The 27822-nt window shown below is 37.4% G+C and overlaps 2 protein-coding genes across 5 annotated transcripts in view; both read right to left on the bottom strand.

Annotated features, from left to right (window-relative positions):
- The window catches only part of LOC107655315 (disintegrin and metalloproteinase domain-containing protein 17-like), a 24262-nt gene extending 20670 nt beyond the window's left edge, over positions 1-3592 (bottom strand). For both annotated transcript variants that reach the window (XM_016442772.1, XM_016442773.1), the window contains exons 1-2: positions 3225-3592; positions 2717-2849 (exon numbers count right to left, since the gene is read on the bottom strand). In XM_016442772.1, coding sequence (XP_016298258.1) covers positions 2717-2849; positions 3225-3339 — 248 coding nt within the window. In that variant the 5' untranslated portion in view covers positions 3340-3592. The remainder of the gene's footprint in view (positions 1-2716; positions 2850-3224) is intronic.
- Positions 3593-8318: 4726 nt separating this feature from the next.
- The window catches only part of LOC107655314 (probable E3 ubiquitin-protein ligase RNF144A-A), a 39063-nt gene continuing 19559 nt past the window's right edge, over positions 8319-27822 (bottom strand). For 2 of the 3 annotated variants that reach the window (XM_016442769.1, XM_016442771.1), the window contains exons 2-8: positions 23063-23213; positions 22016-22120; positions 20564-20624; positions 16088-16298; positions 12522-12669; positions 12229-12318; positions 8319-9484 (exon numbers count right to left, since the gene is read on the bottom strand). In XM_016442769.1, the coding sequence (XP_016298255.1) occupies positions 9353-9484; positions 12229-12318; positions 12522-12669; positions 16088-16298; positions 20564-20624; positions 22016-22120; positions 23063-23213 (898 nt within the window). In that variant the 3' untranslated portion in view covers positions 8319-9352. The remainder of the gene's footprint in view (positions 9485-12228; positions 12319-12521; positions 12670-16087; positions 16299-20563; positions 20625-22015; positions 22121-23062; positions 23214-27822) is intronic. The other variant, XM_016442770.1, reaches the window with a different exon arrangement.

Here is a 27822-nt window from a genome sequence, read left to right as displayed (position 1 = left end):
ATAATTACAGTTAATTATGATTAATTACAATTATTTATATCAGCTGCCAGTAGTAACTGTAGCAGAATTAAATTGCGTCAGCATAATTTAAAATCACGAGTTTATAGTTTGTCGATCGCGCGTCTCCAGTGAAGCTGAACTCTCCTCCTGTCAGCATTCAGTTCACACGGATCGACCGTCACGCAGAGAACACGCGATCATGCAGGTCACATGCACACTTCACAAGATCTCACAACTGGATCCGACTAAGTTTGCAAGGTTTTTGAAATTAGATATTTATTAGACATGCAAAGATTTGTTTAAATGATATAAATGCTGACGGCAAACAAGAAAGTATTATAATGTTTGCCTTTCTATTACTAATAATATAAAAGCAATCGTTATAAGACTTTGTATACATTTTAATTCCTTTGTTTAACTGTTCTAACTGATTATTAGACAGACTTCTATCCATATTTAGACAGAACTGTTAACGACAACAGCGAACAAGAGGGAGAATGTGAGCACTGTGTGCTCAGACGCTGCCGTTCTCAGCGCCGCCAAAATAAAAGTCCTGCCTCGAACGCATCGGCCAAACAGAAAAACTTATCGGCCGATGCCGATATTTAAAAAATGTCAAATATCGGCCGACCACTATATATAATATGTATATATCTCTCAGTTCGTCTGTTGCTCTTTTGTCTTGAGTCTGTTCTTGAGTTTTTCAAATAGCCAGTTATTCATTCTCATTAAAAAAGGATTCTGAGGACAATTTGGTCTGTTTTCATTTATATCTATGTATTTCTGAAAATTTGCTTCATTTTGTAGATTTGAATTATGAATTAATACAATATCGCACGGTATCGAAATACAACTTTGTATTGTGATACTTCAGCTGGTATAGTATCGTAACGTGTTTATGGTATCGTGTCAACCCTAATACACACACACACACAAATAAATACAAATACAAATACAAAATTATTATTTTTTGTAGAAATCAAGGATGGACAAACAATAATAAACAAAAAATAAATAACTTGATTACATAAAATAAATAGATTGAATAATTTATAATAAAATTGTTAATTTAATTATTATAAATTATTTAAAAAAAATGTAATCTCTCTTTGAATTAGGGCTGTGCTATTAATCGAAATCGTCATAAAATCGCGATTTGAGCTTGCGTGATTTCTAAATCGCTTTATAGCACGATTTTCCGCGCCCCTGACCTCCCGCAGTATGCTATCCGAACCAATCAGAATGCAGCGCGCCTAAATGGAGCACGAGAACAGAACAGACCGGGCGGGCATACAAACGTACCGCCAGGTTCGTATTTTTTCCGCGCCCATGTTAACGGATCAGAGCGTTCACACTGCACGCGACTGCGGTCCGGCAGTGCGCTAGTGATGGGAAGTTCGGTTCTTTTCCAATCGCGATTTGAGCGTGCGCGATTTCTAAATCGCTTTATAGCACGATTTTCCGTGCCCCCGACCTCCCGCAGTATGCTATCCGAACCAATCAGAATGCAGCACGCCTAAATGGAGCACGAGAACAGAACAGACCGGGCGGGCATACAAACGTACCGCCAGGTTCGTATTTTTTCCGCGCCCATGTTAACGGATCAGAGCGTTCACACTGCACGCGACTGCGGTCCGGCAGTGCGCTAGTGATGGGAAGTTCGGTTCTTTTCCGCGAACCGGTTCTTTCGGACAGTTCGATTCAATAAACCGGTTGAAAAAACCGGTTCACCGGTTCTCTTTCATAGACATATTCACGTTTAAACTCTAAATATAACTTTGTTTAACTACCACCACGAGTGCCATCTATTATTGCCTTGTTTATCTAAAAGTGCACTTTTCCTTGTTTTAAATCTAGCTAAAAAGCCATGTGTTTCACAGTCAACACATGGCTTTTTGGCTAGATTTAAAACAAGGAAAAGTGCACTTTTAGATAAACAAGGCAATAATAGATGGCACTCGTGGTGGTAGTTAAAGTTAAATTTATTGAGTTTAAACGCGAATATGTATATGAAAGATTGTATTACTGTACTGTGATAAAAGAATCACAATGCTGAAAAAGCATTTTCAGAATCAACGTTTGGATTTGAAATCAAAATAATGGATAAATGTTGTGTTTGTGGTAAAAATCTGGAGCGGACTGCAAATGTGTCCTGTGCGAAAGCAAAATGAGTCCGTGCTGCTTCTGCACCGCATACACATACTGTATACGCACTGCAGACAGAGTACGTGTGAACTTGGCACAACAAATCTAGTTCAACATCTGAGGCAACGCCACAAAGAGCTCTATGACCAATGCATGGAAAAAAAAAAATCCCTGGACACTGGATTTTTTTTTTCTGCCATATGTGTATTCTAGAGACATTTTGTTACACCTTTACTTAGGGATTATTTCGCCTTATGTCTGATCTAGAGACATGTTACAGCTTTTTGATAAAGCTCTAATTGGTTTTCTTTTGGAAATATGTTTCAAATTCACACTGAATGCATTAATGACTGTAAAGCATGTCTGTGTGTGTCAACATCGTGATTAAAATCGAAATCGCAAAATTGATCAAAGAAATCGCGATAGGTTTTTTTTTTTGTCCATATCGCACAGCCCTACTTTGAATATCAAGTAATCTGCCTTTAGCAGCCTCTTGGCGACTTAAAGGCTCCTAATTTAGTGCTTTTCACAGCATAACAGTAAGTGCTGTGTGTTGATCTGTCAGCTTTACCTCTGGAGTGCTGTGAAGCTGACCAGCCGCTCCACATGTGATCGGGCATCAACGTCCCTCTTCCCGACCGAATGAAGCTGGAGATCTGATGCAGGCACCACATCAAAGTCTGACAGTATGGAGCTGAGCGCATCTGGATGAAGTAATGCATATATACTTCATTACTCCTACATACTACGCTCCTACATAATTCATCCACACCTTTCAAAACCCAAAACAACATCTAAAGATCAAATATTATTATATGTAACGATTAAATATTTTTGGTATATATGTAAATCATATGTAAAAAAATTTTTTCATTCAAACTGCGATTAAATTGCAAATGCAGCAGCTTCCATGTTGGAGGACATGAACTAACATTAGCAGTCATGACTGAGCCAAAACAGGAAAAGGAAGCAAGACTGAACTCACAAATCCAGACAACCCCCAAATATCCCCAGATGTTTAGTTTTGTATTTAATTTTCTTGTCGAGTCCATTTGAATTTCCTTCTCAGAGTAACTTACCAAACTCTGGTACGTCTTCCTGATTTCTCAGGTCCTCTTCAACAGATGCTGGTTTCACCGCACAATGGATAGAAAGTGGAGCTAATAGCACTAAATAAAATATCAAAGACTCCATACTGGCGATGAAGCATCACTTCTGTCAAAGCACCATGTCTGGATGTGAAGTCCGCAGCTGTCAACATCTAACTGTTACTGTCCGTTATGTACCAACATTCACGACTGCTTATTAAACACTACTATGACAGAGGGCTTTAAATATCAAAACTGACAGGATAGGATCCCGCTGAATGTACATAAATACGAGACAATACACCGCGAACCGCCACAGCGTTCAGTTGGTCTCTCACTGGTTCCTCCGCATTTGATTTGCGCTGAGGAAGAATTCCACCAACTCTACTTCCGGGCAACGACTGAATTCCTCGGAAGAGGGATCTTTTATTTTGTATTTTCTTTTTTTTTTTACAACCGGTGTCGTGCTTTTTTTCTTTTTCTAACTTAACATTATAAACAAAATTTCATACGTGCAAAGAAAGAAAAATAAAAACATTAATCTTCCAATAGCTCTCTTATTATTCCAGCAAATATACATGCTTGTTTACTTTTCATATAATTCAGTGATGGGAAATAGTTAAAAACAAAATCTTTTTCAGATGGAGAGACCTAAGGTTTTGTCTTCACATACATTTATGGATACAGAATTTAGCTAGAAATAACATTAATCATAGAATTATATACATTTGACATAAGCTAATACAATATGTATTGTTATTTATTGTAATAAAACAAAATATTTAATTTAAAATTTTAATGCAAAACAATATTTTAATATTTATCTGTGAGAATTAGAGTAGGCATACAGATATATACATACACATTATATATATGGTTAATTTTGAACACAAATAACCAGTTTCATAATTATATGAAATTACTAAGTTAAGAAAAGAGAGTGAAATAATTTTACTTAACAGAATATCTGGCAACCATTATTTAATTTTTCAGCATGTCATGAAATTACATAATACAACATTTCTGAATCCACGTTTTTAATGATATATTTTTCAACAGTGGTCTATTAAACAGTTTCCTTGACATCTGAACCAAAATGCAGACATAACCAAAATAACAGGTGGGAAAAACAGCAATGAACATTAATACATGTTAATATCGCGGTGTTAGTGGCACAGACAATATAAGCAAATAGGTTGTATTTTTGTAATTGTATTTCTTTTTTTTATCCTCAAGACTTCACATACATGCAATTTTACATCCAACTGTACAAGTGGAATTTGGTTCTGATTCACCAAGAATAAAACATATTCTCTTTATGACGTATCAAAAACAAACAAATGATACATAAAAAGGCCATCTAAGGAAGAGTGAGAGGCAAAACCAGTTTTAAAAGCAATGGTAAAGGGTCACTACCAAGGTCCTTACAAATCCAAAGGGGTACAAAACGTAAAATAATTATTAATATTTGGAATAGGAAAATGTCAGGAGTGAAAGACAGACCTCAATGCAAACAGACCACTGTTGAGAAACAAGACACGCTTTCCAAACTCTTGCTCTAACTCCAAACTATAAGAGCTTACAGGAGTTTAATCTGGAAATATAAAAACCAATCTGCAAGGCTAAGTTTTGTGCAACAAGCAAATTCCTACAAACAGGAATGATACAGTTTTTGGCTGTTTGCAAGATCTATAGTGAACGTCAAGGAGTATTTCCCAGTTTACATGTAAAGCCACAATTACTTCTAATTAGATGTAGGAACAAATGGTGTTTCAAACGGGAACATGACGCAACCCAAACAAAGAGACCAAAAACAGCACTTGACTGAATGAACAGCCAAAGTGCAAATTCAATAACCCTCAATTAAGCAAACGATTATATTGTACAACTAATATTTCATAAACACTGTATACAATGGAAAAAGAACACGAAACAACAATTTTTTTTTGTTGAGTATTACAACAAAATATATACATACATCATAAATGAAACACAATCAACTGAATTTATATAGGCCATACAACATTAAAGATCTGCTTTGAGTATATATTTACCCACTGTCAAAAAATGTTCCCTCATCAATGTCTTAGAAACCTGCTTTGCATGATTGTCAATATATACATGTATATACAAGCATTACTTTATATTATTCTACATGAAATGGCCAAATGTTGCTGAATAATGTGAGCACAATTAGATTCAGCTTGATTGAGTAACTTGTGTGTTGCTATTCATAACTGACAATGATGCTGTGCTTTCATTTGATCTATCATGCTGATTTTTGCTTGTCATAATCAGAGAATAATGTAGCAAAATCAATTCTGAGATGTTATATTACTATATTATTTATCATGGCCATTTCATGCACAATGTTTTAACTATATACGCATAAAGGTATTCCTTTAAACATCACACAAGTTAAAAAGTGCCAACATTATTTATCTAAGAGGACCTGAGGATAAAAAATAAAATAAAATGAATCCCTCGGCTACACGAGAGAAAACAAGCGAGGTACTCAAAAACTTTAAGGCTGAAACAGGATAATGCTACCAAAGGACGGAGGTGACTAACATCAAATATTCACCAGAAATCAACTTTATGAATACTGTGAGTTTCAAAAGGGCAAACAACTATTGTATTACAAAAGAAGAAGAAAACAACATTCGCGTTGCCATATCAACCTCCAATATGGCACATTTCCATTACACAACAATAACAAAAAATGGTAGAACAGGGAAAAAGATTTTGAGGAAACCTAATGAGCTACATATTACCCAGCTACACATATGGCAGGTGCTCTGATCTTAATATTTCTGAGTTATAGAAAGTTTTGAACATACGCTTGCTATTTCAGGTGGTGCAGGCAAGACGTTGACATTCAGTGTCATACCGCTATTTTAAAATCAGTCTATTAAATGAAAGAAATCATTTAAAAAGTATTGAGATTGTAATGGCTTTTCAGAAACTGATCAACTCCGTTTTGAACATAAATTGAAATATTTTTCCTTTTAACTAAGTTACACTAACTTGCCCATTGCAACCATTCAGTTCAAGACAGCAGAAACCATATTTTTTTTATCTTCAAGTTATATGAACTTGCATAGAAACAGTGCTAGACTTGTAAATATGTTAAGCCAAACAGTCTTGAAATCGGTGTACAATCCCAGCCAGAATTACAGGAACTGTTCCAAAATTTCAAAATGTTTTTTTTCAAATTACAAGATGACCAGACGTCACATTTCACTGGAGAAAATGATCAAGGACTTTAACTTTAGCTACAAACAAAATTGAATAATAATAATAATAATAATTATTAGGGCCCGAGCACCGGTGGTGCGAGGACCCTCTTGTATCTGCTCCGTTTATTATTATTATTATTATTATTATTATTTTTATTCTTCTTCTCTAAGATCAATCGCATTTTTGAGGGCCTAAACATTCTCAAAAAGTCATGAAACTTTGCACACGCCTTAGAACTGGCGAAAATTTACATCTGATATGGGTTTCAGAAGTGGGTGTGGCAAAATGGCTCGACAGCGCCACCTATACACTTTACACGGAGTGCGCCTCGAGCTACGTTTCACGTACATGTACGAAAATCGGTACACACATGTAACACACCAATACCTACAAAAAAGTCTCCTGGTATGAAATCCGAATGCCAACAGGAAGTCGGTTATTTTGAATTTTCTCTGCAAAATTTGTGTAGTTTTTGCCATTTTCAGGGGTTGTACTTTAACGAACTCCTCATAGAGATTTATTCAGATCAACACCAAAGTTGGTCAGTGTAATCTAAAGGCCGTTGTGATGTTAAATTGCGAAGATCGAGAGTTTTTGTTGAAGGGCGTGTCCGTGGCGGCCTAACAAATTTCGATGTTTCGCCATGAAAAAGGAAGTTGCTATAACTCAGACATACAATGTCCAATCTGCCCCAAACTTCATATGTTTGATAAGAGTCCTAACCTGAACAGATCTACATGCCCATATTCAGTTATAGTCATAGCGCCACCTGCTGGCAACAGGAAGTGACATGTTTTACGCTGTAATGAACTCCTCCGAGAAATGTAATGACATCAACATTTTTTTTGGTCAGTCTAATCTAAAGGCCTTTGCGATGTTAAATTGTGAAGATCTTGAGTTTTCGTTAAAGGATGTGTCCATGGCGCCCTGACAAATTTCGATGTCTCGCCATGGGAATAAAAGGTTTTGTAACTCAGGCATAAAATGTCCAATCTTCCCCAAACTTCACATGTGTGATAAGAGTCCTGGCCTGAACACATCTAAAGGCCAATATTCAATCGGGTGTGGCAAAATGGCTCGACAGCGCCATCTATAAACTTTCAACGGAGTGCGCCTCGAGCTACATTTCACCTACATGTACGTAAATCGGTACACACATGTAACACACCAATACCTACAAAAAAGTATATTGGAGCAAAATCCGAAAGCCAACAGTAAGTCGGTCATTTTTAATTTTCTCAGCAAATTTTGTGTCATTTTTGCCATTTTCAGACGTTGTATTTTAACGAACTCCTCCTAGAGATTAATTCAGATGAACACCAAAGTTGTTCAGTATAATCTAAAGGCCTTTGCTATGGTAAATTGCGAAGATCTTGAGTTTTCGTTGAAGGGCGTGTCCGTGGCGGTCTGACAAATTTTGATGTTTCACCATGAAAAAGGAAGTTGCTATTACTCAGACATACAACGTCCAATCTGCCCCAAACTTCACATGTTTGATAAGACTCCTGGTCTGAACACATCTGACATCCAATATTCCATTATAATCATAGTGCCACCTGCTGGCAACAGGAAATGGCTTGTTTTACACTAACTTAAACATGCAATGTCCGATCTGCACCAAATTTCACATATTTGGAAAGAGTCATGGCCTGAACACATCTGAAGGCCAATATTCAGTTATAATCATAGCGCCACCTGTTGGCAATAGGACACGTTATGCTTTATACTAACTCAAACATACCATGTTCAATCTGCACCAAATTTCATATGTTTGATAAATGTGCTGGACTGAAGAAATCTACATGCCAAAATCCAGTTATAGTCATAGCGCCACCAGCTGGCAGCAGGAAGATTGGCACATATAAATGAATTTGATATTGAAATATTCCTCCCATATTTACCATTTTAAATCCATATTGCTCACCGGTGACTGTTTTACTAAAGCCTCCCGCTGGCGGTGAGCCCGGGTGCGAGGGCCCGTTCATCGCTGCTTGCAGCTTTAATTATTATTATTATGGGGAGAAAAAAAATAAAGACAGTAGGTCAATATTTGGCATTGTAAACTCATAGAACAGCCCTGCTTTGGAATCATATTTATGTTTTAAATCCAGGGAGGTCAGTGACTCAATCTGAAGGCTAAAAATTACGCTTAAGTGCACTGAGAGAAATTTCAATGGCAAATATCATCTCCTGATGACATCAACAGCCAAAATCTGCCAAATCAAACTAGGGTTGTCAATAGTTTCAGACCGAAAGACAATAACTTGACATGAAAAAGCAAACAAACATGCTATTAAAAACTTCTGAATGCAAAATTTAGCAGTTAATAAACATTTAAAGGAGCATTATAGCTGTACATTTGAGCCAAAACTGAAATCTACTGACTTTAGAGCATTTAAAGTGACAAAAAGCCCCTTATCTGTGCAAAACAAGTAATAAAGAATAGGCCGAGTGACTGAAATGCTACTATGCACACAGAAACAGACATAAACAAACTGAATATATGTTCTATTAGAACAGAACCCTCCTGAACAGCCACATATGCGAAACATCCACAAATTAGACAAGCGCCCGGATGGAACAGCGCTGTGCTCCTTCAGTAACATCCCTTTTGTTACTGCGGAGGGAACCCCCAGCTCTCGAATCCTCCACCTAAGCAAGCAGCAGGCTCATGAAGTCTCCTTTAGTCTTATCAGGCCTGCCGGGATGGAGCCTACTGACAGCTGTGACAGTAACCGTGGCGTGAGATGGCTCGTGTTGCGGCTTCAAATGCGCAAGTCCCACCGGTTGATGAAGAGCTCGAAGGCGGAGGAGGAAAAGAAAAGCGATTAAAGGAGATGACCGGAATTCCTGGTACAGGGACTGCTCACGCCGGGCTGTTAGGTGGGTAAAGGGTCATCGTCGCCTTTACTGCACTTGCACTTACAGCACAGCACGAATGGTGTGGCTAGCAGCAGGAACGGAGAAGCTACGAGTAAGAGGAGGCCGAAGCCGGCGAAGATACCAACAACCTGTGGAGAAAGAGAAGAAAACAACATATGAGCGTCAATCACATATAGGAGTTTCCAAAAAAAATAAATAAATACAATCTAGTTTACAACGCATGTTCCAAGTTCTCTTGTACTTGTATTCATATTGGCTTTGAAAAACCTTTATACCATAAATAAGACGAGTTTAAATTTATTGCCATGTGGTTTAACGATCAAGTAAAAATGAATAATATAGTTTCCTTACACATTAAATACAATCTTAATATTTTAAAAACATTTTAAATAATACATTTTATAAATACTTTTTTAAACAAACATCATGACTTGTAAATTAAATATTTTCATTTATATTATATTAAGTATTATAAGAAGTTTTTAGGAAATTGCACCACATGACATTTTAACAAAATGAACTAGTCTTGCCTTAAAAAGGTCAAATTATCTGATATTTTAAGATAATTTGAAGCAGTTTTTTTTCCTTCTTAAAAATATCAATAAACTTAATAAAAAGTCAAGATTTTATATTCTTTTAATATGTGTTTTTTTCTTCATTATCATATCAGGACATTCCGATATATTTTAAAAATATAATTTTTAATTCAGATCTTGAATTGTATTTTAAAATATCGTTGGCTAAATTAAGGCGTTGTTTGTTTGTGTTTTTCTTTGATTGACACTTGGTCATTGATATGATCATATGAACTGTCATTGTTTCGAAACAATGTGAAAATGTTTCACAAGATATTTTTTTTTCTTTGGGGAAAGCAAGACAATATATGAACACATTTGTTTCCTAATTTTGCTATCCCTTCTTCTCCCCATCATTTTCTGCACTCTTTCTACTCTACTGTCAATCAATAAACAATTAACCCTGCACAACTGTAGAACAACTGATAGGTTCATAGCATAGGTTAACACCAAAAATCCCACTTGCAAAAAATATAAACATTTAATCAGCAACATTTTGTCAAAACTTATTCCACGTTGCTGAATACATTTAGATATTTTTTGCATGCTGGAAAAGTGTGCCTATTTTTTGTTTCTACTATGCTACCAAAAAAAGTGAGAAAAGATACAAAAATAAAACAAAAAAGGGCAAAAAGATCCAAATAAACACATTTTTGATGTAGCATCATTCTCCACCACATAGGGGCATCAGATCCTTACAATTTATCACTGTTACAAAATGGAACAGAGATCGAGTTCATTTAATGCATGAACTATATATTTAGAAGCTGTCATCATCATGGGCCAACAAAATTACACACAGTTCACATGACTGTACGGCAGAGCACCATGTGAAATTGATTTTCTCTGGATATAAAACAGGGAATAGGATACAACTGACCTCTATTTCCAAGCGGAATCTTCTCAGCATTCCGAGGAAGACAATCACACCCATTTATCATGGGACAAATTTCAGTGTTGCACACTATTTCTGTTTCTGTGTAAATTGCCCTCAATGTATTTCTCTCTTTCTCAGAGCTCTCATGTGGAATGGCAGAGCGGCATGATGGAAGAGTGTTGGCAAACCCGGGACCGGCTGAGCCCACCAGCTCCATCTTTACCAGTTCATAAAGAATCACATTTCTGATGCTACTGGGCTGAAGCGTTATAAAATGTAAACTCGTAGGGCTGGAACAGAGCCGCTGCGCTCTTATGAAGCTTAATATGACTCACTCCTCCCTGCAGAGCAACAGATGTCTTTGTGCAAAAGTACTGAAAGCTCCTCACAGTTTCAAGGCCATCTCACCTTTATGATATTATGTTCAGCATATGAAATGATGTGTGTGTGAAGAATCTTTCCGAACTTTCTGACAGTTCAAAAGGTGAATAAGGGCATCAGAATTACACCTCAAAATTAAAATAAAACAAACATTTTGCATAAAGAAAATTGACAATTAAGGTTATTTTTTTACATTGACATTTTCATAATAATTAAGCTAATTTCCCCTTAAAACTGTCATTATTATAAACCCCAAAAATAATAATGGTAATTTAAAACTGGAAATAAAATAATCCTGATACTTTTTTTTTTAAATCAATTTTAAGTTATACCATAACAAATGGCACCATGATGCATATATATCTTCACACAGAAAATATTATATAGCATATTCATTCCGTTTCAAGAAAGAAAATTAGGAGCAAAGTTTTGGAGGACTGTTTCAAACAGCATTTCCTGTGTACTAGGTTTCTCTGAGTTCCTAATGAAATCGCTTAGAGGCTTTTTCCAACACTATTTGTGCTGATCTCTGAACCATAAGAAAATGTATTATTTCAAAGCTATTAAGAAATACATAATGGACAGTGGGTCTAATGAGCCTTATGTTGAAAACTGTTTGTATATGTCTTTCACTCAAGGATGAAGTTGGTGTTTTCTTAGTATTCTTTTATAAAATCAGCCTTTTTCAATGTAATATTCTCCTATTATTATTTAGTCTAACAAATGAAACACAAAGTGAGGAGGGAGTACCCAAGTCTGAATTGCTCTTCTAAATATATGTCGGGTTATACTTCTCTTCTCCATCATTTGATGAATAATTTTAGTGAATTTGTCCCAAAGTGACCGTCTTGCATTACAATCTGCTGTGAAACAGCAGGTATCACTTGCTTGAGAACAGACATCCACTTACTTCCTGAATAACACACTATCTGAATGGATGCCTACGACTCGGTCACGTGTAGGTGCACGTGCACTCATTCTGATCTCAAAAGAGAAAAAAGGGGGAAGAAAACATGTGCTCCTTCCCGTGAGCGCCCACCTGCGTTCTGTGCCAGATCACGGAGGCTCTGGAGTGGCCTAATTTGTTACGGCAGGGTCCTTTGTCATAATGGATCAGGAGGAAGTCGTCCTGTCAAACACACAACATTACCAGAGGTCAGTCATTATCTATGTGGGTGTTCGGAACAGCTGTGTGAAGGACGCTATGTGTATTTACAGCCTTGATTGAAGGACTAACATGCTGCCTAAGCAGCGGCCACTTACCAGTAAAAATACAGTAAGATAACAGCATGATGTTTTTACTAGTGTTAAGCTGAGATATTGAGCACTTACGTCCAGAGACTCCAGGCAGTACCAGCAGAAAGCATGCTTGCAGTTCTTACACATCATCTGGGCACAGCCCTCGTCTCTTTCTATATAGACTTTGCATTTGGGACAGCGTTTGATGGGGGCATCGTCATCATCAGCCTTAAAGAACAAACTGGGAAAAAAAAAGATTATAGTAAGAGTTAAATTGAACCCTTTTCTTGTTCCGGGTTGTGGGGTACAAAGAACAAAAAACACTGGTAATGATACTACAGTGCAGTCTTTTTTTTTTCACCCAGACAGGTCCTTCTCTTGTATATGTACTAAAGAGTTGTGAGCCAGGGACAGTGTTCACTGGAAACGGAGAGGCTGACCCACAGGGACCGAGCTGACAGGTACAAGCCCATTCATTTCCAGGACAATTCCCAGTCTATTGATTCTGAGGGAAGTGACACTGTGCAGCAAGCCTCTCACAGCCTGTTAAACAGCAGCAGCAGCTCCTCCTCAGAGTCTGACTCACAGTACCGCAACACCGCAGTCTGGTAAAGTACAGTAGTATTAATAATCATAATAATACTAGTAATATGATTATTTCTGATTTGATTATATATACACTACTGTTCAAAAGTTTGGGGTCAGTATGATTTTATTTTTATTTTATTTTATTTTTTGAAAGACACTGATACAAGGACACATTAAATTGATCAAAGGTGTCATTAAAGACTTTTCCATTGTTATAACAATTTTTTTTTTATTTCAAATAAATGCTGTTCTTTTGAACTTTCTATTTATCATAGAAACCTCAATCCACAAAAACATTAAGCAACATGATAAAATATTAAGCACTATTAAACTCTTTTCAGCTTTGATAATATGAAGTGTTTTTTGAACACCAATTTAGAATATTAGAATGATTTCTGAAAGATCATGTGACACTGAAGACTGGAGTAATGGTTATATATTAATGGATATACATTAAGGACAACATTATATGGCATGTGAAATGCATTTACATTTAAAAATTTTGGGTGGGGGGGGATATTCAGCAGGAAATCATGTACGGTAAAGTGGGCTTATTAATTCTAATAAGGTAAGACATTATTGATATTTTTTTCTCTGCCCACACAGCCATAGCAGGGCTCAACAGTAAGGATGGCTGCTGGCCTGAGGCCAATGTGAGAGAGTTTTAGGCCAGTTGCCAATGAAGGTTTTACATTCACTGATCTTGTACATCCATTTTTAAGCCCTACAAACTGTGATCTATTCTACAATGTTGTTGCAAATTCTGTTGATTTGTCATCAAGATAATGTTATCCAGCTGGCTAACACAAAAATGACCCATCGGTCTTGAAAAACTATCATGAAGAATGTATTATTTGAGTGATGTTTGTCAGTGATGTTTTGCATTGCATGCCATCATTTTCCAGCAAAAGTGCTGTATAATTTCCAGCTTGTTGGAATTTTTCTTTTTGTGTAGAATTGTTTATTTATTTTTTTTTTGTTTGAATGAATGAATGAACGAATGAATGAATGCATGAATGAATGAATGAATCAATGAATAGGAAAGAAAGCTAAACATTTCAGAAAATGTTGGTAGAGCAAGTAAAAGTTTCACTGGCTAGTCTGTGTCAGAAAAAAATCTTTATAGTTGAGCCATGCTTGGTTACATCAGTAGCAAAGAAAACATTTTAATGAAAGATTATACAAACATTTGTTTTTCTTTGGAATAGTATTTATTTATTAGCATATATTCATTATCAAGTACACGGTTTAAAATGTCAAGTAACCTAAAAATTACTTAATGAATTTAATATATTTCATTTAATATATTAACTTTTTTAAGAGTCTGGTCAGCTCATAGTTCCTTAAGGTAACATAGCGGTTAGCAGATCAATGAATGAGAGGGCAGCGTTACCAGAGTTGCCCATATACCACACCATGTTACAACACAGTAAGACTACTGCAGACAGAAACAATACTGTACTAGGCCGCGACACCCCGGTTGGGAAACACTGCCTTAAGGAACCAACAGCCCGTTTAAAGTGTAAATTGAGTCCAATTTGATTTCATGCTGTCTAAAGACAGTTTATTTCACTCTGAGATATACTTTAGGAGTTTAGGTGCAATCTCAAACATGAAATGATACAGAAATTGAGCTGTAAACTTGAAAGGCTCTTTGCAGTATTATGACTAATGTGCATTAATGAAGCAATTCACTTCAGAGCAGGCTGAGTGTTCATTCCTGTATGACCCAAGATCAAATATCAGAAACTCTGCTCAGTGATGCTTTTGGTTTTGAATGAAGTGTGCGTGTGACAGGAATGTCAAATAAGACCTGTGCATGAATCTCCGGCTTACTGAGCCAAGAGAAAAGCGCTCTTCAACAACTAGAAGCAGAAGATCCATTCTTAGAGTGAATGATGAGTATGTTCAATAGTGCAGAAAAACACAGATGGATTACGGTATTTCATTTCAAATCTCATGTCGACTTATCAACATCGAACATCATTACACAGAACATGCCTCATAGTGACAGCTGGATTCACATAAGGACCAGTGGGGAGGATGGGAGCGTTTAAATGTACATCAAAGAGACAAAACTACACCGAGGCGCAGCTGCTGATGAATGAGGAGGATAAGACTTAAAGGAATATTCTATGTTCAGTACAAGATAAGCTCAATCAACAACATCTGTGGCAAAATGTACCCCAAAAGATAATTGATATTGACTCATCCTTTGTCTTATTTATAATACAAGTAAATCATTACAACTGAAGTGATTTTTTTAAAGCAAAAATGTGAAAAGTTTAGGTTTGGCAATATTTGTAATTTTTATTTATTTATTTATTTTATTTGAAAGAAGTCTCTTATGCTCACCAATGTTGCATTTATTTGATCAAAATACAGTAAAACAGTAGTATTATACAATATTATTACAAATTTAAATAAATATTTTCTATTTTAATATATTTTAAAATGTAGTTTATTCCTGTGATGACAAAGCTGAATTAAGCAGCCTCCAGTCTTCAGTATCATGATCCTTCAGAAATCATTCTAATATGCTGATTTGGTGCTCAAGAAACGTTTCTTATTATTATAAATGTTGAAAACAGTTGTGCGGTTTAATATTTTTGTGGAAACAATGAAACAGTGATTTATGGTAAATCATAAAATTTACATTTTTTAATGGTATTGTATAATTTTATAAAACCCCCTACATTAATTATTTTGTGAATTATTCAAGCTCTAAGGTTGTTCGTATAATTTTTACAGTCGCTTTACAGTTATAGGCATTACATTGTCATGGCAACAAAGTATTATTGTATTATTGTATATTACACAAAAACGTTCAGGTTCTTTTGACACTAAAGTCATGTTAACTTATTGTTGTGGCTACACAGTTGAAACAAAGCATTTGAAAATTTACAGATTGGCCTCATTCACTTCCATCGCAACCTGAGATATTTGGCTTTAAAAAAACAAAAAAAGCAGGGACAAATCAAAATGATCAAAATCAACATTATGCAAAAAGTGCTGTTGATTAAGCTCAACCTGTACCGAATCTAGAAAATGTCTTTAACAGGCAACAGTACCTGCTCTCTCCGGGTAGAAACGCGGTGATGGGAACGTTCTGTTGGCAGTCTTGGTCCGGGTGCCAGCTGGCCTTGCAGGTGGAACAGAACTCAAGTGTGCAAACGTTGCACCGCACCAACTGCGGAAGCGCCGTGTCCGACTCCTTCAGCTTGCACACGGCCTGGCACGTGGAGGACGGGCACCAGGTCCGGCTTGGGTCCAGCAACACCTCTGCAGGGGGAGAAAGATGAGAGATCAGACGCGGTTTCCGCAAGTGTATTTTAGGCTGCTTACTGCTGATGCGGGCTGACAGGTCACCATGGTTACGCTGTCAGAGATGGAGGGGTGATAGAAAAGAGCAGCTATGGCCTCATAAGCCCTCAGGAATAAGATACCAGAGCTGCTACAAATCATAGCTGTGCATAAATTCATTAGTTACATTAGATTTCATTAAGGCAAAAAGCTGCATGAGGTCTGTCCGTTACACTGACTTTACCACAGATCACGGCTGGGCACAACAGGAGGCGGAGACACCATTGTTCAATAAATAATTACATTTAATAGTAGCTAGATTTATATTCTCTGATGAAATGTGATTGGTGCTTGACTATGCAAAAGATCCGGATGTCTGGGTGTTGCTAGAACATTTCTAGGTAGTTTAAGGCTGTTCTGAGTGGTTTCTAAGGCATTTCTAGCTGGTTGCTAGGTTGTTTATTATTGCCTTGGTTCTCTGTTTCCTATGATTTTACTAGACAGTTTCTAGGGTGTCCTGGGTAGTTGTTAGGACATCGCCAAGTGGTTACTAGGTCATTGTTAGGTGGTTTAAAAGAGCCTTTGTTATTGGTGTTTGCTAGGTGTTCCTGGTTGATGCTAGGGTACTGCAGGTTTGGTTCTCTTTGTGGTTGCCAGGGCCTTACAAGGTTGTTTCTAGTTGGTCACTAAGGCATTTCTAGGTGATTTCTAGGGTGCTATGAGTGGCTGCTAGGATGCTGCTAGGCGATCACTTGCATGCTTCTGGGTGGTTTCTAAGATGTTCTGAATGGTTGCCAAGACATTGCTATGTGGTTACTAGAATATTCAAGGTAGATTCTAGGGTCTTGAAAGGTGGTTTCTATGATGCTCTTGATGGTTGCTAGGGCATTTCTAGGGCCTTGTTCTTGGTGGTTACTAAGGTTTTGCTAGGAGGTTAGATTGCTCCCTAATTCAGTAGTCAGGGCACTGATCAGGGAGTCAGCCATTTTAAGGGCTATATCAATCGCAAAATCCTACCAGTACACTGGAACTTTCGTTCCCTGAAAAATCCCACAATGCACCGCAAAAACTACAGTAGGGAGCATCGATGCTCACTTTGCTCCCTTACTGGAAATTACGTCACATTTCTGAAGCACGAAACATAAACCACACGAGCCAACTAGATAAATAAAATGACACGTGAAAGAAGATTTGAAAAGACAACATCGCTAGACAGATAGTGAACACATCTAGTTAACATTTATAATTAATATTTGGCTGAAATGTTGCAAGGACATGTAACAGAACAATGTGTTTAAAGAGAATAAAAAATAATATCAAAAAGAAATAGGTCCTGCCTGTTTTTGCGGCCAGTGACATTCTACAACAATGTACGTTGACATTGTACATATAGTCATGTCGCCGAAAATTGAGTAATCACTGTCCCAATGCGTAGTAAGCCAAGGTCCTTAGCATTGCCCAGATTCATGTACACGATATACTGATTCACAAGCTCGGGAGCTAGGCAGCCGATTGAGACACAGCCATTGCTTCTAGGTTGTTCTTGGTGGTTGCCAAGGGGCCTGGGTTGCTTACTGGTTTGCATCAAAAGAGTCAACCCCTATGTCCCTATGATATTCTGGTCTCTATATATAGCTTCGAATGTTGCCAATTCAATAAGAAATTAGAAACATAATTATACGTTTCATAATGGTATTACTAGTTCGTGACATATTACATAGTGACATATGGCTAATCTCGGTTATGTATGTAACGTGCAGTTGAGGGCAATTATGTTAGAAAGAGGCCTTTCATAATATCCGCTGAATGCCATTTTTAGCCATCTTGTTGAGTCAGGATGGCATGCATTTTCATCTGTCCCCGAGTGCACTGTGAGAATCTCACAAACCGAACACACTCACACTCGTCCTCTCCATCTGACACGGCAGTCCACGCATGACTCCACATGAACTTTTGGCCCTGTTTCTGGGAGTGTGGATATGTTATAGCCACCATTCCGCTCCAGTTCCCAGGAACACTGATTAGCTAAATGAATGCATTCTCTCTCTCTCTCTCTCTCTCTCTCTCTCTGCAAGTCTCTCATTTATGATGATGTTGCTGCCATGGTTCTTATACGAAAGCATGAAAACCTTGAATTCAAACCAAAGAGAGACAGAAAGAGAGGATCACAGCACGGGACCACGTAACTACATGTAGTTTTTCTCCCTTTTCAAAGCAATGCAATGACCTGGAGGGGGGTGGACAGAGAGTATGTCTCAAGCAAATGTATCCTGTGGTTCAAACTACTGCAGACTCTCAGAGTCCAGAGTCTGGGATCCCCTACTGATGGAAATAATGAAAGAAGATTCATATGCCGAGCATATGGCACAGAGCCTCTGGTCTTTTCTGTTTAAGGGAACATGTATGCTTTTGATCAAGCGTATCCAATTAACACGGGTCTAATTTACTCTTTAAAAGTTTTTTAATCTTGGGAGATTTCTGACTTGAAGCTACATTTGTTAAAAAATTAAGGCATTTGAGGTCAGTACACAGACTGATTCAGATACAGAGAGGGAACACAAAGACTCTTCATTTTAACTTCACTTAAGTCATTTTAAAGCCCAGGTTAAGTCCACCCTGAGATTCACTCTTGTAATTTCGACAGAGGGGTTGTAAAGCTTTAAACCCTGGATTATGAAGCCAGGAAATTGCACTGCCAAAGGTATGAAGTTGGGCCTCTTGCACTTCTAAATTGTTAGCCAAGGATAATTTGTGTAATTGTGATCCTGGATTTTAACACTGTTCATAGTTTACCTTGGGTTACTAAATTCCAGAAGAACTGGCCGAGGTAAGGCTGCTCTCAGCGGGTTCATGGGGTTGAATGGCCGCTGACGCCTTGGAGCTCACATCTCCAAAAACTCACCTAAAAACTCTTAAATTCTCACTTAAAAACTCTTAAAACTACATTCCGTGACACAAAAACAGTATTATTTATAAAATTATAGTGGATTCGGGCATCCCCATGACACTCGCTGTGAGAAATACTGAAAGCGGAGTGATACAAACGGTGAAATGGTTGGAGTTATCGCTAGAATATCGCACTCCTGGAAAAGGCTCTCAGCCAATCAGATTCGAGGACCAGAAAGAACTGTTGTATAAATGCATAACATTGCCTGTGGAAATACTGCTATGCAAATCTATTCTGCTTGTCTTAAAGATGAAGATTATTTTATTAATGTTTAAATACTTTTTTGCCATCTTTATATATGAACGCAAATATAAATATGTATTTATATAGGCAAATTTATATAACAGATTCAAGTGTAAACACTGTGGTTCAATCAAAATATTGCCATTTATCCTGACGTCATCCTGATCAGCTTGATATGGCTGGCTCAATCAATGGTATGAGTTTGGGGCGGAACTATTTGCTGTCTGGGGGAGTGTTTTAGAAACCTGTTTGAAAACAATCATTAAACACTCCACTATTAAACACTCTTTTGAAACACAATGTCCACCTTATTTTTAACAAAAGAGCAGGTGTGGCCATTTTTAGCTTGAATGTCAGTTATGCTGCTTGATATTGCAAGCTGGTATTTGTTACTTGTATTATTTAAATGTATTATTGTAATAATAATCACACTGGTTTGTAGCTATATTTACTGTTTTCTGCACTTTGCTATTTTTCTAGTTATTTACCTATAGTGGCTAATGAATCAGACGTCTCGCACATGCACAGGAAATAGCTTACTTCTACACTGAAAAAAAGGATGGCTAGAATATGTTTTAAGATTCAAAACTGAATGTCAGGACGGTGGTATGGCAGTCGGCATGAGTTTTTAAACTTTGGTGCTCACGTGGACAAAGCGGGTTTAAATGTGGCGTTTTCTGTTTTGTTTTGTTTTTCCTCGCCCAAATGATAATCAAAAAATAAAAAAACAGTTAACACAATGAGGCAGAGTTAAACTAGGTGTCGGCAGGTGGCAGGCTCTCATTGTTAGAAATGCAGACAGCACAGGTAAAAGCCTCCATTCTGCGACAGCATGAGGTCAGCTGGACCTACACGTGTCCAGTGCAAGTCCACTCACATCCCTTTCATCCTCACATGTACACATGTGCCGGCCTATTTGTCTACTGTGAGTCACCCTGAGTCATCTAGGACAGTAAGCATGGAGCTCACCATCAACAAACACACACACGTGCCTCATCTGCTGCTGTCTGATACTAATTGCCCCCCGATGGACAGACAGCCTCTTTCCACTTACCCTTCTCAAACTGCAGCTTCCTGTACCTCTGCATTATCTCTGCGGCCACCATGCATTCAATCTGAGAGAGAAAGAGAGAGAACGATCAATTATATGTGGTCTGATGGATATGAAAGCACTCTTCGTTTTGCAGACATTGCATTTAGCATTTCAGTTGGATCGGGGTAAACACACACCCAACATCAAATATGGTTTTCAATCTAATCACCGTCTCGAGATCAAACAACACAGCAGGAATATGCATAGTGAATTTTTGCAGTTGAGTTTGGTGATGCTAGCGGTGCAGAAATAACATACTTTAGTTAAGGATTCACTTTAGTTGCTCTGATGCTTTGCATCTGGGACTGACTCATCTGGTTTAGCTGCTTTGATACTGAACGAGCCAGCCATCCTCACAATGAGCCTGCAGCGCAGAGGAGGAACCCTGCCCTCGGACTGACCTTATACATGGAAAGATTTTGCGGTGCAAGCCACCGAGGGGAGAATCCGACTGGAGAGGTTTCAGCATCCATTTTATACTAAAAGGGTTTTAATCTCCTCTTGATGAGATACGGATTCGTTTTAGGGTTTTTATTTGGAAAGTAATGTATTTGTCTGTTTTTTTTTTCAGAGGCTGTGACTATTGCAGGGTTTGCTGATAAAGCTGCATTAGCAGATTAGCAAAACTGCAGATTATCATAACTACATTATACAATGTTTAACAGATCATTAGCTTTGTATTTTTTCCATGTATATTAATCCTTATAATTAGTTTTTTACATCTTCAAGGACCCCCTAAAGCAGATTCAAGGACCCCTCTTTGAAAACCCTGATGTTAAAACTATAAAGTCCCTGACATGAATGCTGCTTTAAAAAAAAAATGTATACAAAATACAGGAATATGTACACTACCATTTGAAAGTTTGGGAACGATTTTTAAATGTTTTATATGTAGTAAAAGTCTCATCAAGGCTGCATTTATTTGATCTAAAATAAGAGTAAAATAGTAATATTGTTAAATATTATTACAATTTAAAATAAGTGTTTTCTATTTTATTATATTTTAAAATGTAATTTATTCCTGTGATGGCAAAGCTGAATTTTCAGCATTCCTTGCTCGAGTCTTCAGTGTCACATGATCCTTCAGAAATCATTCTAATATGCTGATTTAGTGCTCAAGAAACATTTCTTATTATTATCAATGTTGACAACAGTTGTGCTACTTAATATCTGAGGAAACCACAATTGTTTTTTTTTTCATTATTGTTTGATGAAAAACAATAAAGAAAGTTCAAAAGAACAGCATTTATTTGAATAGAAATAAAACAATGTAGACAGTTTTTACTGTCCAATCACACCAATGCAATTCCTTGCTGACTAAATGTACTGATTTCTTTAAAAAAACAAACAAAAAAAATTGTACCCACAAAATCACAACCTACTCTTATGAACAGTAGTGTATGTTGACATTACCTCATTTTCTTGTAAATGTCCACGTTTTGGACAGGCTGAGTCTGGACAGCTGATGGCCGTTTCAAAGCCCTCTTTGATGAGAAGTTCCACGTACTGCTTCAGGCACTAATAATAAGACATTAAAAATCAGTTAATAAAAAGAAAATGCAGAAAAAATATATTATGGTAAGCAAATTCAGCTTTTAACGTCCTGTTTAAATTGCTCAATATGTCTGTGCGAGTGTGAGTACAGAATCACTTAACCACTTGTAATGAACTGTTAACTTCCTCAAAACAATTATGACGTGTAACATCTCAATTTAACGAAGACGCAGTCACTTGTCCAAGACTAATTATCCTCCAATGTTAGCAATTTGTGAACTCAGTGTTTTAATAGGCTATGATTTTTTTTTTTTATTATTATTTATTTTATGTTTCAGGAGAAAAAACAACTATCTCTCTCTAAAAAAAAAATAAAAAAAATAAAATAAAATAAAAAAAATAAAAAAATAAAATAAAATAAAATAAAAAATAAAAATATCAGACAAATAACATTTTTATCTAAACAGACCAAGAAACTAAATGGATTTGAGCTTTTAGGAATGCTCGCCAAGGAAAATTCTGAGGGAGTTGTTTCCATAAACATTCTTCGCTTAAGACACAAAGGCAGTTTTGTCTCCAGTGAGCTCAGACACAACCAGAGTCCGATGAGATGTTTTCCCTTTCCTCTACTTCAGAAGCTTCCCTTTCCCCAAATGTTGCTTGTAACCTCAAGACATAAATAAAACTGGTCTCAGATCAGTGTAAAAACACAGCAAAGGGAAACTGCTCCCAGAACAGAAAACCTCTGAGGGTTGAAGAAGCCTCAAATGTTTATTACTGGACTGTGAATCGCATTGCTAAAACAAAAAACAACTCAGTTGGCCTGTAGAGAATCGGTCTATAGCTGTGAACTCTGTGCTTAAATATAGACAAGCTTCAAAATGTCTGAAGCTTATGTAAGAATCCCACTGATTTATTTTTAGCCGTTCTGTACCTAACTGAAATCCATGTTTAGATGCTACTCACCAGAGTGCAGAAGACGCATTGGCACTGGGTGATGGTGGTCATTTGCTCCAAGGGAAACTCTCCCAGACACAGCTTACAGGACACCAGCGGGTCCAGGGCCAAATCCCAGGTGGGTCGGTACCTAGCTGTGGTCATGATGCCTGCCGCAGAGCTGAAAAACACAGAATAGCTGCTATTAGAGAAAGCCCACACACTTTAATACACCTATACAACCAGCGCAAAGCTTTTAACCGCTGTCAATCTGAAGTGCCAACTGCTGCTGCAGCAACGATAAGTGCTTTTGTGATGCCCAGCGCTAATATCCAAGGCATCACAAACACCAACCCTCTAAATGCACATTAAATTAGCTACATTTCGTTTAGAGAAGGTCTAACCGATGCGGTGCTGAAAGGGTCAAATACATTTACCCCCATTTATATTATATAACTGAAGGCCTGGCCACAAAGTGCTTTTCTGAGATGCGTTTGGGGGTCTAGTCTGACTGTAATGGAATGAGAAGTCGGGACAGATAGATGGAGCAAATTTTCCTCTTCTGCTGCTGAATGAAAGATGACTTCACTGCGTGGTACTCCATAAATGAGAAGGTCGGGAGAGAGAAAAAAAAAAAATCTTACTTTACTCTCTGCCTACGTCTTTCCTTTTTACAGTTTTTCAGAGAGGGATATTTTTGGAAGCCTCGACTATGAGACACTTCCATTTTCTGACGCTGAAGTGGGCTGTTTTGCACAGAGAGGCTCGTGTCTTAAGTGTTTACAGGAACTGCATGCGAGAACATCAACACTCTGACTTGGCTGCTAGGCAACAGGGGATGGGGAACGAGGCAGATACGCTTTTGATGATGGTGGTACGAGTATTTAAGGCAGGTGCTATTCTGCACTTGTGGCAGGATGAGGGAAGAAACTTTGGTCTGTATTTCAGGTATCTTGTGCTGAGAATCACTCAGGATGCTTTTAAACATTTCAGTCAGTGCTGTACAGAGTGGTGTGGTGTAGTGGTTCAGGTTTAGTGCTAGTTACCGGAAAGCACTTACTGTAACACCAAGTTACGCAGGTGCTGTTTATGGCACAACTCTATGGCATTGGCATTGTATGAAACTCGCCTAAAAACAAATTAATTCACCCTAGTTGTGTTCTGATAAATAAAGATTTCTCATTTTTATATGGAAATGTGGCACAATTCTGTGCTAGTTGGTTGTCAAAGCCTTATAGAGTGCAACAGTAAGGCTCCGGATGTAAAAATCCCATTCATTTTCTCCACAGGGGAATTGATAACTATTACTTATAAACCTTTGAGGACAGGACTATGAACTACAAGGTCATTGATCAATGGTAAATGCTTTTGGTGAAGCCATCAGCCCTTGTTATTTAATCTTATTTTTTAAATAATCACTTTTAACAGTGAGAATACTGGAGGGAAACTACATTACCCATAATTCTGTGAAGAAATCTCCACCAATCAGAGAACTGCATAATCTTTAGCGTCTGCCCACTCTTATGAAGCACTTTGAAAGATGTAATCGATGCATATTTTGCAATAAATGTTAAATATCATCTTTAAAACTATTGTAGTTCTTCCGCTCGTTAAATCCATTGAGTACACATTCTTGTACTTTCGTCTTTTTGTCTGATATTCAAATACTTGTTTTGCTTCAAATCAATGTTTGTAATGTTATGATTCACCTCGTAGCTGGTTCGTTTGGTTAAGCTTATAACTCTTTAATGAAGAATTATTTTTAAAGCCCTATGGGAAAAATGAATAGAAAAAATACTTCAGGAACTGTTGAAGTCTGTTGAAGTGGATTGCTATGCAATTGCTATGGTAAGCGCTTTAGAAAGTACACCTCTACTCAACAAATTGCACAATAAGGTATATAGATGTCCATAGCACAACACAACAAAGTTTAATACTGTTCTTAAGCACTCATCTTAATAGCTCTCATACTGAAAGCAGAGAGGTTTTGCATAAGACAATCAAATGTCATTTACTCTGAGCATAAGCACAGAATTAAAAAAATTCCCCTTAGTGCTACAGAATTGAAAGTGCTCTTAAGCTCTCATTCATCATTTCCACAAAAAGTCTTGGCTGTTTCCGCTTGATAAGTTAAATGGGCTGAAGTATTAATGGCTTGATAATGCACCAGTGTAGCCTCCTGTATCTCAAGAACAGAGATGCCAAAGAAAGCTGATTTTGCTGGTGAGCTCAGAGGTCTTACATCACCCTCCCTTCAGTCTGTCACAACCTGTCTCGCTCGTCCACATCCATCCATCCATCTCTGACGCTCTTGGCATCCTCATCCACCTCTGAGCAACGCAGAGGAAAAGACCTCACTCACTACATATCACATGAAAAAAGGGGAATTATATCTTTATGCTGATTTTTTTATTATTATTTTTTTTTACCAAGGAAACAAAGAATTGTTGGCCATGGAATCATATATATGTGTGTGTGTGTGTGTGTGTGTGTAATATATATATTTATACTACGGGCCTGTTGAATGCTTGAATCTGATTTGTTGATGAATGTTCTAAGTTGTGCAATTATTTTCAGAGAAACGCACGGCTAAAGTAGTTCCAGGCAGGGCTTGACAGCATTATATGTCCATATCACTTTGCCAAATTATTTAAATTTCAAAGGTCCTTACAGACAACAACAACAAAAGAACCAAAACCCACGACCCTACTGACTTTCATTGTATAGACAAACTTTTGACAGTTTTAAAATATCTCCTTTTCTGTTCCAGAGAAGAAAGAAATGCATTTCATTGATATGCAGGTGAGTAAATGACAGAATTGTCATTTTTGTGCGAACAATCCCTTAATGCAAGTTGCATTACATGACCTTATTTCATAATGTTGTAGATCAAATTGCAGCCTGAGCTCATGATAAATTATTGTTCTCTTTGTTCAGTGATCTGATAAGAAACTGAAACGAGGTCATAGTGATGTTCTCTATAAAGGCTGCTTTGTTGTGGATTACTTGTGTATTTCCTTGTTATTGTTTCGGTGTTGGAAAGAGATAACTGCTTTCTGAGAAACGCAGCTCAGTGAACTTTCCCATGCATCACCTTTTCTCACAGAACATTTGTCACTGCTGACCTTGATGACTGATGTAGAGGGTGAGTGAAGTAGGATGGGAATTGTTTGGAATTAATCATTCTAGTTCTTAAAGATTCCATTAAAGATTCTTTTAGTGCTTTTGCAGAAGCACATACCTTAACTGTATGTACTAAACACTAGGGTTGGGTACCGAACTCGGTACTTTTAAGGGTACCGACCGAATTGCATCGGTACTACCGAATCCCGATTCACGTTAAATCAATCGGTGCCAAATTTCGGTACCTGAGAACGCATCTGGGCGCATACGCTACAGAAAGAGAAAGAGAGACCCTGTGACGTGATGTCACCCCTGCGACTCGTTCAAACAACACACAGGGCAAGCCGAAATGTTCTGAAGTGTGGTTACATTACTAGGGCCATATGGTTTCTGCGAAAACGCGGACGGGATCGTGGAGTCCATTCATAAAAACGTAATTTACTCTATTGCGTGTAATGCCACGGAATTCGTCAATTTTGGACGAATAAATCAAAAGTAGGTCTGCCACTTAATTTGAATCGCGATATGAACTATTGTCTGTGAATATTAAAATGCAAAAAGACGGTTTAAATATTAATCCTGCATGTTCCGCTTGCCTCTGTATTAGGGCTGTGCAATATATCAAAATATCGCAAATGTACATATCGCAATATGCATATCGCTACAGCTTGGACAAAGAGATAATCACTCACTGCTCTTACCTAAATAACTTTTGTAGCTTAAATAAGAATCAGTGCATATTGAATTCAAAGAGTAAATTCTAAGCAGTTTTTTATTTTTCCTTTTTATTATTCAGTTCCTAAACTCATGTTAAAATGACATTTTTATGTAATGCTCGAGTAAAACACTACGTTCACCTTCATAAGTTGTTGTAGGGGTGCTTTCTTATTAGAATCAGAATCAGAATGAGCTTTATTCATGACTTAAGTGTGCGCAAACACAAGGAATTTGTTGTGGTTTTACAGGAACTCTTGGTACATGCATACATACAAATAACCATATACATATGACACAAGATAGTTATAGAAGTTCACAGAACTGACTCAGCAACAGCTGAGTAAAACTGTTTCATGTGAGCATGTGGCACTTTAAGCATTATCGTATCGCATATCGCATTATTTAATGAGTTATCGCATATCGCATTTTTCTTCAGTATCGCACAGCCCTACTCTGTATGTATGATGAATGGTGGAAACGCAGTTTTGTTTACTAAACAAATACTGAAGCACACGTGAAGCCCGCGGTGATTTTCGGCCTCTGCGTCTCACTATATGACGGCATGAACACAAAAACTTAATCCCGAGCTGCTGTGAGAGTCACTTCGCGAGAATTTTACCGTTTGAGAAAACTAGCATCATCATACTGTATACACAGAAACTTCATGGCAACCTGTCAAAATAAAAGTATGGTTAACATGTAACAGAAATATATTACTCTTGTATTACTTTTGTACAGTATAATGTACCTCTTTAAACATTCCATTTTCTATCAAATTTAAAGAAAACAATGAAATGATAAAAATAAATATTACAACCAGATTTTGTACAGTATAATGTAGTGTTGTCAAAAGACCCGGTATTTCGGTACCAAATCGGTACTAAAAAAATGAAAACGTTACGGTACCAGGTTTTTTTAAGTACCGGTGGTACCGAGTACCCGGTCAACCC

The sequence above is a fragment of the Sinocyclocheilus anshuiensis genome, unplaced genomic scaffold, assembly GCF_001515605.1.
Source record: "Sinocyclocheilus anshuiensis isolate Anshui unplaced genomic scaffold, SAMN03320099.WGS_v1.1 scaffold1096, whole genome shotgun sequence".
Taxonomy (NCBI): domain Eukaryota; kingdom Metazoa; phylum Chordata; class Actinopteri; order Cypriniformes; family Cyprinidae; genus Sinocyclocheilus; species Sinocyclocheilus anshuiensis.
This window is presented reverse-complemented; position numbering and strand designations above follow the sequence as displayed.